At 54.1% G+C, this 11,455-nt stretch overlaps 2 protein-coding genes across 2 annotated transcripts in view; both read right to left on the bottom strand.

Annotated features, from left to right (window-relative positions):
• The window catches only part of LOC1280662 (chromodomain-helicase-DNA-binding protein Mi-2 homolog), an 8,848-nt gene extending 5,144 nt beyond the window's left edge, over window positions 1-3,704 (bottom strand). Inside the window, exons 1-2 of the mRNA XM_061654548.1 lie at window positions 3,403-3,704; window positions 1-2,168 (exon numbers count right to left, since the gene is read on the bottom strand). The exon at window positions 1-2,168 is cut by the window's left edge and continues 4,084 nt beyond it. Of these exons, the coding sequence (XP_061510532.1) occupies window positions 1-2,168; window positions 3,403-3,439 (2,205 nt within the window). The 5' untranslated portion in view covers window positions 3,440-3,704. The remainder of the gene's footprint in view (window positions 2,169-3,402) is intronic.
• A 724-nt stretch (window positions 3,705-4,428) lies between these two features.
• On the bottom strand, window positions 4,429-10,360 carry LOC133392816 (DNA-directed RNA polymerase I subunit RPA1). The gene is made up of 7 exons (XM_061654549.1): window positions 9,509-10,360; window positions 8,185-9,429; window positions 7,921-8,113; window positions 7,351-7,850; window positions 6,024-7,285; window positions 5,757-5,955; window positions 4,429-5,677 (listed from the first exon to the last, which is right to left on the bottom strand). Exons 1-7 carry the CDS (start codon window positions 10,174-10,176, stop codon window positions 4,504-4,506), a joined length of 5,241 nt encoding a protein of 1,746 aa, XP_061510533.1. The 5' UTR covers window positions 10,177-10,360; the 3' UTR covers window positions 4,429-4,503.
• Window positions 10,361-11,455: the final 1,095 nt, after the last annotated feature.

The following is an 11,455-nucleotide window of genomic DNA, read 5'->3' as shown; positions in this document are numbered from 1 at the left end:
CGACCCACCGATGTCCTGCGAGCAGTTGGCGCGCAAATCCAGATAGTACTCGATGGCCATCTTCAGCCCGGCAATGTCGTCCTCCTCGTCCTCCCACGTGGCCTGATCGTACGACAGCTCGCGCCACTTGACCAGATAGAGCGTGCGGCCGTCGCGCATCGTCCGGTGGTTGATCACGCGGTGCACCATCAACCATTCCGGCTTGACGCCGTACCGGTAGTACTTCTCCTCCAGCTCCGTCTCGTTCAGCTGGCAGTTCGTTTCGCGCATGCGCTGGATGCGCTTGTACCGGTTGTCCTCCTCGTCCAGCGCCTCCTCCAGCTTGGGCGGCTCCTCCATGTCGTTCTTGCGCGTGTAGTACCGGAACATGAGCGGATGGTGCACGTCCAGCTGCAGCTCGGTGATCCAGTCGCAGTGCCAGTACGACTTCTCGTGCCACTTGACGAAGTACTCGCGGCGCCGGGTCGATCCGCCGGCCGCCGCCGCCGCGCCCTTCGACGTGGACGGTTCGTCCGGGTTGATCGGTTTGTCGGTCCAGCGCCAGGTCAGTATCTTCTGCACCTTGTCCGCGAGCGGCGGGCAGCTGCAGCGCGGACAGCGCCACTCCCCGTCGGGAATGTCGTCGAGCGGCGGGTTCAGACAGAACGTGTGGTACGCCGAGGGACAGTTGTCGCAGCACAGCAGCTCGCCGCCGTCCTTGCACACCCGGCAAAACTCCTGATGCTCGTCGTCGTCCTCGTCGGCCGGCCCCTCCGCCTCGCACGTCGGACAGGACCACTTGCCCTCGGGCGTGTCCTCCAGCTCCGGATCGAGACACACCAGATGGTACGCCTTGGGGCACGTGTCGCACAGGATGATCTCGCCGCCCTGCTGGCACACCTCGCAGTAGTCCTGATGCTCGTGCTCACCCTCCTCCCCACCGTCCGGGAATTTGCTCTTCTTCGACTTGTTCTTCTTCTTCGACTTGTTGCCAATCTTGGTTTTGGCCTTCTTGCGCACCGCCGGCTGATCGGACGCTTCGTCCGCGGCGCCCCCATCGGCCCCACCACTGCCCCCGGTGGCCGATTTCGCCCGTTCCGGCGTGTCGGGCTCGGACTGCTGCAGCATCTTCTCGAACTCGGCGTCCGACTCGCGCTCCGAGCCGCCGCTCGCGTCCTGCTCCTCGTCCGAGCTGGCGTTCTTGCGCTTGCCAAACTTGATCTTCAGCGTCGGCACCTTCTGCTTGCGGCTGTTTCCTCCGCCGCCGCCCTTCTTGTTGCTGCTACTGCTACCTCCACCGCCGCCGCCGCCTCCGCTCTTGCCCTTCTTGCTCTTGCGCGTTCGCTCCCGCTCCACCTCTTCCTCTTCCTCCTCGTCCTCGTCGTCGTACACCATGTCGTCGTGCTTGTTTTCCGTCTTGCTGCGCGACCGGCTCGACTTCGGCACGTACTCGGGCGTGGGCGGCGCCGCCGCCGCCGTCTCCTCCTCCCGCCCGCCCGTCTCGCCCGACGTCGCGTCCTCGCTCGAGATGTTCGGGTTAAGGGTGCAGAACTCGCGCCACTTGGCCGCGACCAGCATCATCAGCTTCGCCATCGGGACGCGCGGATTCTCCTTCGTCAGGATCGGCCGCACGTGCGTCTGGAACATCTTGAACGTGACCAGATTCTCGAAATCTTCCTCCGTGTACTCGATCTTCACATCGGTCAGATCGAACGAGCTGCACACCTCCTGGATCGTGGGCATCTTTTCCTTCTCCTCCGACTTCTTCTCCACCTCGCTGGCTGCAGCCGCCGCCGCACCCGAACGACTGCTGCTGCCCTTCTTCCGATCTCGGCCACGCTTCGGGCGTGACTCGTAGTCGGACTCGGCGGCCGCAGCGGCGGCCGCTGCAGCTGCAGCCGCTGCCGCCGCCGCCGCACTGCTTCCCCCGTCATCGCTCTGCTTCTGGTCGCTCTCGTCGCCGCTGTCGTTCTTCTTGCGCTTTTTCTTCTTGCGGCCGCGCTTTTCGTCGCTGCTGCGCGCTTTGCGCTTTTTGCCCTTCTTCTTCTTGCGGTTGTCCTCTGGCTCGTAGTCGTCGTCTTCGTCCTGCTGCGCGTTGCCCTTCGTGTTGGCCTCCTCGTCCGAACCGTCGTCGGCGTCGGCCGCTAGGGATGCGTCCGCTCCCTCATCCAGCATGCCGCTCTCCTCCTCTGGAAGGGAAAGCGATTCAATCGGAAATTTTAGCATTCGATACATCGTTATGTGATCTTCAAAAATGAAAATGAGGAAATGAATTGGTTTGTTTGGGATTGTTTTTATTTCAATCCATAACGAATGTTTTGGTAAAAATCAGATGTACGAATTCTGCTCACAATCCTTTATAATCATTTTGGGAATATTCTATCAATAATGTATTTTTACCATACAGAATCATTTTAAAATAATCAGAATCTTCAAATTGTCTTCGAACTTTTTATTCAACAATTTTTAAATCTTTCAAACAAACAAAAATGTAACAGAAATGAACGGAATAAGTCTAACGGTTCATATTCGAAATCATTTCAATGTTAGTGGCTGTTTCATACTCCCTCCTTTCCAATCCTCCCTCACCAACAATCGGTTTGTATAGTTGAAGGTGGAAGGGAAGGGGCAGGAAACGAAGGAAGCAAAGCGAAGCCCGGAGCGAGGGAAAATGGAAAATCCATTCCCAAGCGGGCGAGGGTTGAAAAAAAAGCGCAAGAGAGAAAGAGAGAGAGCGAGAGAGAGAGAGAGAGTGAAAGAGAAACAGAGAGCTGAGAGAGAAAGACATGATCACCTCTCTCTGCGTAGTCAAAGCGAATGGCAAGAACTGGTGGAAGAGTAAGAAGAGTAAAAAAAGCGCAAGAAAGCACAACCCTCCCCTACCCTCCGCTACCACCTACCCTGCCCGCACGCTTCATGACCCCATTGCGGAACGCTAGCGCTCCGCAATGGTGTGCGGCGTAGTCTTCCCACCACTACCACCACTCATCCTGTCACCAATCCTTCCTTTCCACACCTTTCCTGAGGCTTGCAGATTCAATCGAAGGACACTAGTGCAGTTACAGTGACCTTCACAATAAATGGTAGTGGTTTGGGAGGGTAAAAATTCTACATGACTGTAGAAAAGATTAGCTGCCACCCTTTCCCTCCGCCATTGCGCACCCAACAGAGGGCAAAAAGCGGGCCGATCTTCCGTGTTCCTAACCGTTGCAGCACGTTAGAGAAAAAAAAACACAAACAATGCATTTGTGTTTGCAATGTTGCGTTATTTTACCGGCAACGGTGTATTCCACCGCTGGAAAATGAGATTTTCACAGTTCTACCACCTTTTCATGCTGCCCCCCCTCTAGTACGAACAATGGTGGCTCCCTAGCCAGCCCTTCTTACCCTTCCCGGCAGCACCCACCCCTCCACTCCACTTACCGGCAATGGATTCATCAATTTCCTCATCGGATGCCATCGTCGGTTGGCCGGTTTTGCCGCGCGCTAGCACACTTCACACTCTACACACCCTTTTGCCCTGCGTGTGGGGCACACTTGGCGCTTGCCTTCGGACCGGAACACGCGCCGTTTGGTGCCGGAAAACTGTGGTGAAAAAACAGGACACTTTCTGGGAGCCGACCGTCCGAGCCAGCACACACGCACACAAAGCGATTCCAAGATGGCGGCGTGGGCTGAAGCGAGCAACGCGCGAACGCTTGTGTACGGCGACAAAAACAAACGGCGACGCAAGGTTTACATACAGTCGAGCTCGGGCCGGTTGTTTTATTCAGGCTGTACGGATGTTGTCTATTTCATTTTGAATAGTGCTAAGGGGATTGTAAAAATATTTATGAAGGTCAATAGAATTTATCAACAAAATTGAATGCAAAATAAATCAGTATAAGCTTAAAATGTCGTCAATAATAGTTAATATCCAACTGAACGGGAAGCTGGTACTCTACTGTGGATCCAAATGCCATCATCTTGACAAGCGAAAACCAATAGCTGTCAAATTTGACTTTTTGTTATCGAATTAAATTCAGTTTTTTGTTATTTTAATTGATAAATTGTTGTATTTAGCTGCGAAAATGACTCTATTTCATTGCTCGTTACAGTCATAAATGTTAAATGGAAACGATTTCACCTGAATCTACGTTTTATTTTTTAACGAAAGCTAGGGATGGTCCTGCAAAGGGATTTTGGTTTAAAACGACAGTTACAAAAACTCGATCAGCTCATGTTTCGTTCTTTTTCAAAAGCATGCAAAAAATGATGTTTTTCAAATGCATTCACTCGTTTCAGAGTGATGTTTAAGATCTCAAAGCTCATTTGCACTGATGTTAGTAAGCAAGGAATAATACCACACGACGGTGTAGAGGATAAAGCTCCATTTTTTCAAACATTTTACCATTTCCCCAGCCATTCTTACCGATCTTCTTTGTCATAAATTTTACTCACTACTCAGCATTTCACAAGGCTATTGTTAAAGAACTTTATTCAAAGGCTATATGCAAAAATGGGTTTGTAAGCTACCATGCTCCCTTATGCCATTGACGCCTCGGCATAGTCCTTCAGGGCGGACGAGTAGAGCGTAAACGAGCCCGTGCCCACCTTGCACGGCTGGCCCACGATCAGCCTGGACGAGGGTGACTCCAGCCGATCGTTCGTGCCCTTCAGCAGCGCCTCCTTCAGGAACTTGAGCGACGATTCGAACGATATCTGCTGCAGCGGCGAGACCGAAGACTCCATCGCCATGCGGTTCATCGCCTGGTACCGGCCGCTCGCCGTCATGTAGTCCGCCACCAGCAGCAGATGGCGCGGATCGATCGTGATGCCGTACACGCTGAACACGTTCTGTATTTCCTTCACGATCACGCGCGACGCCGCCTCGATGCCGTACCGGTTGGCCATCGCGTGGATGTCGTTCGTGTACAGCCGGTTCAGGTCCAGCACCTTCGCGTGCGCCGTCATCGCCGACATGTTCGTACCGTCCGTTCGCAGGTACAGCTGATCGTTCTGCATGTACGTGATGGCGCGCTTGATCCGGGGCACCTCCCAGATCACCGATTTGGCGGCCACATCGCGCAGCACCTTGGTGAAGTCGATCTCCTTCAGCTTCAGCGGCATGTGCAGCACGATCTGGCACCACCGTTTGGCGACCCGATCATACTGGAACTTGCTGACCTGCGCGTTCACCTGTGCCAAAAACATGGTCTCTTCCGCTTCATTCAGCGTTTCCTCGGCGCCGGGCATCGCTGCCAGCTCCTGCCCCAGCTCGTCCTGCTCCTTTTCGTACTCCTCAATCAGCGCCTCCTCGATGCAGCGACTCCTCGATGCCTTGGCGGACGGAAGCTTTTTCTTTTGCTTTCCCCCCGCTGCTGGCTGCTTTTGCGCCTCCTTCTCATCCTCTTGCTCGTCCTCGCTAACGCCCGAGTCGTCGGAGCTGGCCCCCGCAGCATCCGCATCCGCATCGTTCTCGTCGTCCTCGTCGTAATCGTGCTCGTCCTTGGTCTTGCCCCGGTTCTTCGCATCCGATGCATCCCCATCAACAGCCGGCGTGCCACCATCGTCCGAGTCACTGTCGCTATCCGAATACACAGCCTTCTCGCTCTTATCAACTTTCTCCGGCTCCTGGCGATCGATCTCGTCGTCCTCTTCAGTGTCAGCCCCCTTCTTATGCTTTTTCGATTTACCTTCCTGCATTTCAGTGTCGATTCTGTAGAATGGAATGGAATAGCACATCAGCGTATGTAAGAAAAGGCCCTCGACACGCCAAAGGATGGTTTCATACTTACAGCACATTCTTCGCCGATTCCGCTCGCCGAATGGCGGCAAACATTGCTTTGAAAAATTTGCGCGACATGTGCCGAAGGATGCCGCTCGGCGTAACGCAGTAGTCGTGATCGTACGCGTCCTGCGGAAGGAAGTTGAAGCGTATGGTGTGCTGCATGCCGCGCGAAGGATGCACCACCAGCTTCGACTTGATATTAATAGCTACGGAAAGCAAGATACAACGTATTAAATAAAAGAAAAGAGCCAATACACATGACGGTTGCACTCACTTTCCAGCACATCCGCCACCGTGACACGGTTGAGCGATTTGCGCAGCTTCTCGGCCACCGCCTTCAGCCGCTCCGGTTTGCGGTGCGGCAGGAACGGTATCTCCATCGACGGTGTCTTGATCTCGGCCGCCGCACACATCAGAATCTCGCGCAGACGCGGAATACCGAGCGTCACGTTCATCTCACCGCGCCCCGCGAAGTGGAACGTGTTGAGCGTCATCTGCGTAGACGGTTCGCCGATCGATTGGGCCGCCAGCACGCCGACCGGTTCACCCGGCGCCGCCAGCGACGCACTGCCCTTCACCTGCATCAGCTCGTCGATGTTGTGGAGCGGCTGCTCGGTGCGCTTGTACTTGCGCACCATCGCCTCCAGCTTCTCCGACAGCACGCCGTAGTGCGAATCGGGCGGAAAGACGGCACCGACCGGATCGGGACAGTGGGCCGCCCTTCTCACATACTCGCGCCGAGCCGCCGGCTCCAGCTTGCCCCACCGCTTGAGCAGCTTCTCCGTCAGCTTCGTACGGCCCGACTTTTTCACCTTGTCCGGGTTCGGGAGCTCCGCCCGCAACGCTTCCGCATGGTCGGCCGAAAACAGAGCAAAAGCGGACGTGCGAACGCGCTGCACCTCCGTCGGCCCTCCGCCATTCTGCTTCGTCCAGCGTTTCATCTTTTTGACGTGCTTCTTCAGCGCCTCGTTCAGCGGATCCTCGTCGCGGGACGTCTGCAGCCGCTTCAACACCTCCGGCTGCACGATCACGTCCCGGTTCATGTCGAGAAAGCGCGTTTGCTTCTCGTTACCGATGAACTGCGTCTTCGCAATGTCCATACCGTCCTCGCCGAACATGTACTGGATCACGCTGCCGTCGCTGTCCCGCACCGTCATGTCGTAGTGCACCGACAGGCCCTCGAGATGCTTCACCAGACAGCGCTGCAGGTAGCCGGAGCGGCTAGTTTTCACCGCCGTATCGATCAGACCCTCCCGACCCGCCATACAGTGGAAGAAGAACTCCTGCGGCTGTATGCCCGTCATAAACCGGCCGTCGATAAAGCCGCCCGACTTCGGTGACGTATCAAAATCGGCAAAGCTCGGCAGCGAACGGCCGGAAATCATGAGCGGGGGTCGTTTGCCCTCCAGCTCGATCTGCCCGAGCAGACACGAGATTTGCATCGTGTTGACGGTCGAACCCTTCGCACCCGACTGTACCATCAGCTGCAGATTGTTCACCGGAAACTTGCTGATCAAGCCTTCCGGCAGGCATGCGCTGTTAAATATGGGCGAAGTAAAATTAATAACACGTCCAACTGGATTCCCATCTGTCTCACTCACTTGTTAATCCTGTTGGTGTACGTATCGAGCACGGTCTTATACTTCCGGTCGAGTATGGCGCGAAACTTTGGATTCTTGGCGTACGCTTCCCGCATGCGCTGGGCCAGCTCGTCGCGCGAAACGCTCGCCGGCAGCTCGAGGGCTGAGGTGGCCGCTTCGTGCCCTGCCACTGCGCGGCACTCGCGTATAATTCTGGACCGCTTCCGATCCGCCTTGCTCTGCACCAGAATGTCCCGTACGCCCAGCGTGAACCCTTCCCACTGCAGGTAGTAGGTGAAGAGCCGCGACAGGGACGAAAGGAGAGCGGTGGAGCAGACGCCTCCGTACAGCTCGTACATGCAGTGGATCAGACCGTACGGTGTGGCGCCGAAGTGGTTCTTGTCGAGGATGCCGCTCAGCAGCTCACCCTGCCGGATGAACACCTCCGATTCGGACAGCTCGTTCTCGCGGAGCGGTGTGCCACCGTACTCCCAGGGGCGGGCGGGAAGCACACACCAATGCTGCGTGGGAGAGCGGAGAGCGATTATGAGTGCGTTCTGCGAGTGCTTTATTACCATCAAGCGCCCTTACCTTGTTGTTTAGCTTCGACTTTCCCACCAAGTTGATGTACGGCATGCCCTTCGGTGTGCTGTTCTTGATGATGGTCGAAATGATTTGCTTGCCGGACCACAGTCGGACCGGCTTTAGGATGGACGGTGGCAGCAGCTCAATATTGCCCTTCTTGTTGCTCAGCGCCTGAAACACTAGCTGCTGGTAGTCCTCCCTGCAAGGCAGTAGGGGGTTTGATGAAGAGTCGGTTAGAGAGTCGAGCGCCTCGATCCTTCACCCACTTACCGATTGAAAAACTTGCCGCGTATGAAAAGCTTCACCGCCGATACGATATGATCCTGAATCAAACCACCCAGCGGTGTGCCGTCCTTCGGCACGAGGTACTGGTACGGCACCGCCACCAACCCGTACGCCTCCGCCCGAGCCACCTCGTTCTGCGGCAGATGAGCATTCATTTCATCCCCATCAAAGTCCGCATTGTACGACTTGCAGTTGGAGTAGTGCAGGCGGAAAATCTTCTCCCCACCGAGAATCTTCGCCCGGTGCGCCATTATACTCGGCCGATGCAGCGTGGGCTGCCGGTTGAGCAGCAGTATATCCCCGTTCTGCAGATGCCGATGGACGATCTTGATCGTATCGTCACCGCTCGACTCCGCGCCGGCACCGTGCGGCGTTAGCAGCGTTTTGGCCAGCGATTGGCGCTGCGTCACGTTCGTGGACGATATTTTGCTTACCCGCCCGTTCGCATCTTCGATCATGTTCGCACCCGGATAGACATCCGGCCCGTTCATCACCCACTGGCGCAGCTCGGCCACATTCCAGGGCGTCACGGGGACCGGGTAGGTGAGCTTCTTCGCGAACCGCGTCGGTATGCCGATCTCCTCCACCCCGATGTTCGGATCGGGCGTGATGACCGTGCGGGCCGCATGGTTCACCCGCTTGCCCATCATGTGCATCCGGATCAGCCCGGCCTTCTTCTCGATCAGCTGCTTCAGCCCGAACGTGACCACCTGCTTGCCGCCGGACAGCTTCTCCACGTCCAGCAGCTGGTCGACGTTCGACTGCAGATCGCACCAGGCGTGAAACAGCTTCTCCGTCACGGTTGCGCCCTTCGCCTGCTGGTGGATCGATTTCAGCTGGCCGAACGTCGCATCGCTCATGCCTTCCGGTTTCTCCTTTCCCTCGCTGCCGAGCAGAATGGCCCGCACGGTTGCGTTCGCGACGAAGATGTTGCGCAGCAGCACCGACTGCGCGTGCTCCATTACCGAGGAGCGGCCGGGTACGCGGTTCGCTCGGCGGACGGGGCGCATCTTGCACGGCGGCACCGGTACCACCTCCATGAAGAAAATGTCCGTCGGATATTGGGTCATCTCGTGCTTGGCCGAGTTCAGTACGGGAAAGAGCAGCGACAGCAGCGTGCCTTCCTGCTCGTACAGCTTGCGCAGAAACATCTGGCTTTCGCGGGCGAGCACCACCTCCGTGGACGATTTTACCTCCTCGTCGGTTGGGTTCTTGTTTCCCTTCTCCTCGCTGCAACGTGGGCAAAGAAAATAGATGAGCGCCTTAGCCCTCTAAGTACTGCTTGCGGCAGTGGTGTTTGTGTACTTACAGAAACGCCTTCTTGTCCGCTTGCGTCCACCGTATCGTTAGTTTTTTGTCGGTAATGCGAACACGCTGCAGCATTTTCGTACAGTGGATGCAACGTTTCGATTCCTGCCTGAGCGTGCTGTTCACGATCGCGGTCCGGATCGTGCTGGAGAGCTTCGTGTTGCCGAGCTTGTTGTACGGCTCCTTGCGCAGCAGGTCCTCGTAGTACGTAATCTCCTCCGGTATGGCATCGTGCGGATTGGCCTGCAGCTTCGTCTTGTACACGTCGATCTCTTCCGCCTCGACGATGTAGCCGGCGTCGGCCAGCCGCAGCTGCAGCTCGAGCAACGATTTCGCTCCGTCCTGCAGCTGCACCCGGGCGCACGACATGCAGGTAATGCGCAGCAGACTGCTAACTGTGCGCATGAAGAACGGATTGTACACGACCAGGTCCAGCTCGATCAGCCCGAAGTGGCCCTCGCACGTGCTGACGTCACGGGTGCACGTCGCACAGATTTCACCGAACCCGCACGGACCCATCGCCGGATCGTACAGCCCGGACTTGACCGGGTTGCCCATGTCATCGAACGACCGGTACGATTCCACCTTCATCACGCTGATCTTCCGCACGTCCTCCGTCGTAAAGACGGAGAACTCGAGGTTGGTTGGATCAAGGTTCACGATCGTCATTGTGTGGCCTTTCCACGATTGCCTTCACCGAAACAACAGCAACAGCGGTAACCGGTTTGTGTAAGTTTTGTACGAAATAAACAAAAAAACACGTTTCAGCCAGTTAATTCACGACAAAAGTTCACGAAAAGATCTTGCCCGATTTGAAAAGGTGCACATGGTTTCGGCAATTGACACTTTTTGACAGTTGTTGGCCGGCACTGTTTACGAATTGTAAACACGCGGGACGATATCAACCCTTGCATGCCATGGCATTGAAGCGATGGTTTTGGTTTTTGTAGCGTAAGAAGCATTTTAAAGAGTGAATAACTACTGCTGAGGATAGCAGAGTATTTTTAACGATTTTTGGAAGTTTTCCAAACATGTGAAACATTGATTTGTCTTTATTTTATGGTTTGGAATCGTTTGCATTCATCACCGGATAGGAAACGCTATAGCTCCGGAATGGAACATGTACGTACCCAATGAGCAAAAGCGATTCGAGCAGTTGTTTGAAAAGGGAAGTACTCGAACTAGATGAGCCATGCTAAAAAAATTGTCGATTTGGTTTGAGAATTAGAAGAATTATATTTTTCTCATTTATAATATTTCTTTGAAAATATAAATAATTATTTGAATGACTGGATTCTGTAAAAGAATGAGGTAGAGAACATAGCACAAAGTAGTTACAGTGATTGTAGTGCAGTCTATTTTCTACTCCTCCTCAGCCCCTTCTTCTTCTTCTTCTTCTTCTTCTTCTTCTTCTTCTTCTTCTTCTTCTTCTTCTTCTTCTTCTTCTTCTTCTTTTTGTTCTTCTTCTTCTTCTTCTTCTTCTTCTTTTTCTTCTTCTTCTTTTTATTCTTCTTCTTCTTTTCTTCTACTTCTTTTTCGACTTCTTCATTCAGTAGATAGTTTAGAGAGAGATCAGTGTCATATTCGTTTATAATATCCCACTAAATATGTTTGGTAAGCTGTAAAAAATCACTCGTTTTTATACCTTAGCTCGTTGCAATTGCAATGTATCTTGTTTTAGTTGAGGTAGTTTTTTTAATGAAATCAAGCGAAAATTTCAACTCAAACACTCCGTGATTTTGCTTTCCTAGAGTATTTTCTTCTTTCATGTATCATACTATTCTATCTCTGGGCAGTTGTTTGTACTAGTGATTGACATTTATCTTTATTATCTCGTCACTACTATCCTAAACATTTTTTTGTGTGTTTTGGTTACTACATTAAACTTCCAACTTTCTTTACCCGTATATGCCGCAGTGTCGATAATCGAGCAAACAACTGCTCGATC

The sequence above is a fragment of the Anopheles gambiae genome, chromosome 3 (genome assembly GCF_943734735.2).
Source record: "Anopheles gambiae chromosome 3, idAnoGambNW_F1_1, whole genome shotgun sequence".
Taxonomy (NCBI): Eukaryota; Metazoa; Arthropoda; class Insecta; order Diptera; family Culicidae; genus Anopheles; species Anopheles gambiae.
Note: the sequence above shows the minus strand (reverse complement) of the source record. Positions and strands in the feature narration are given on the sequence as shown.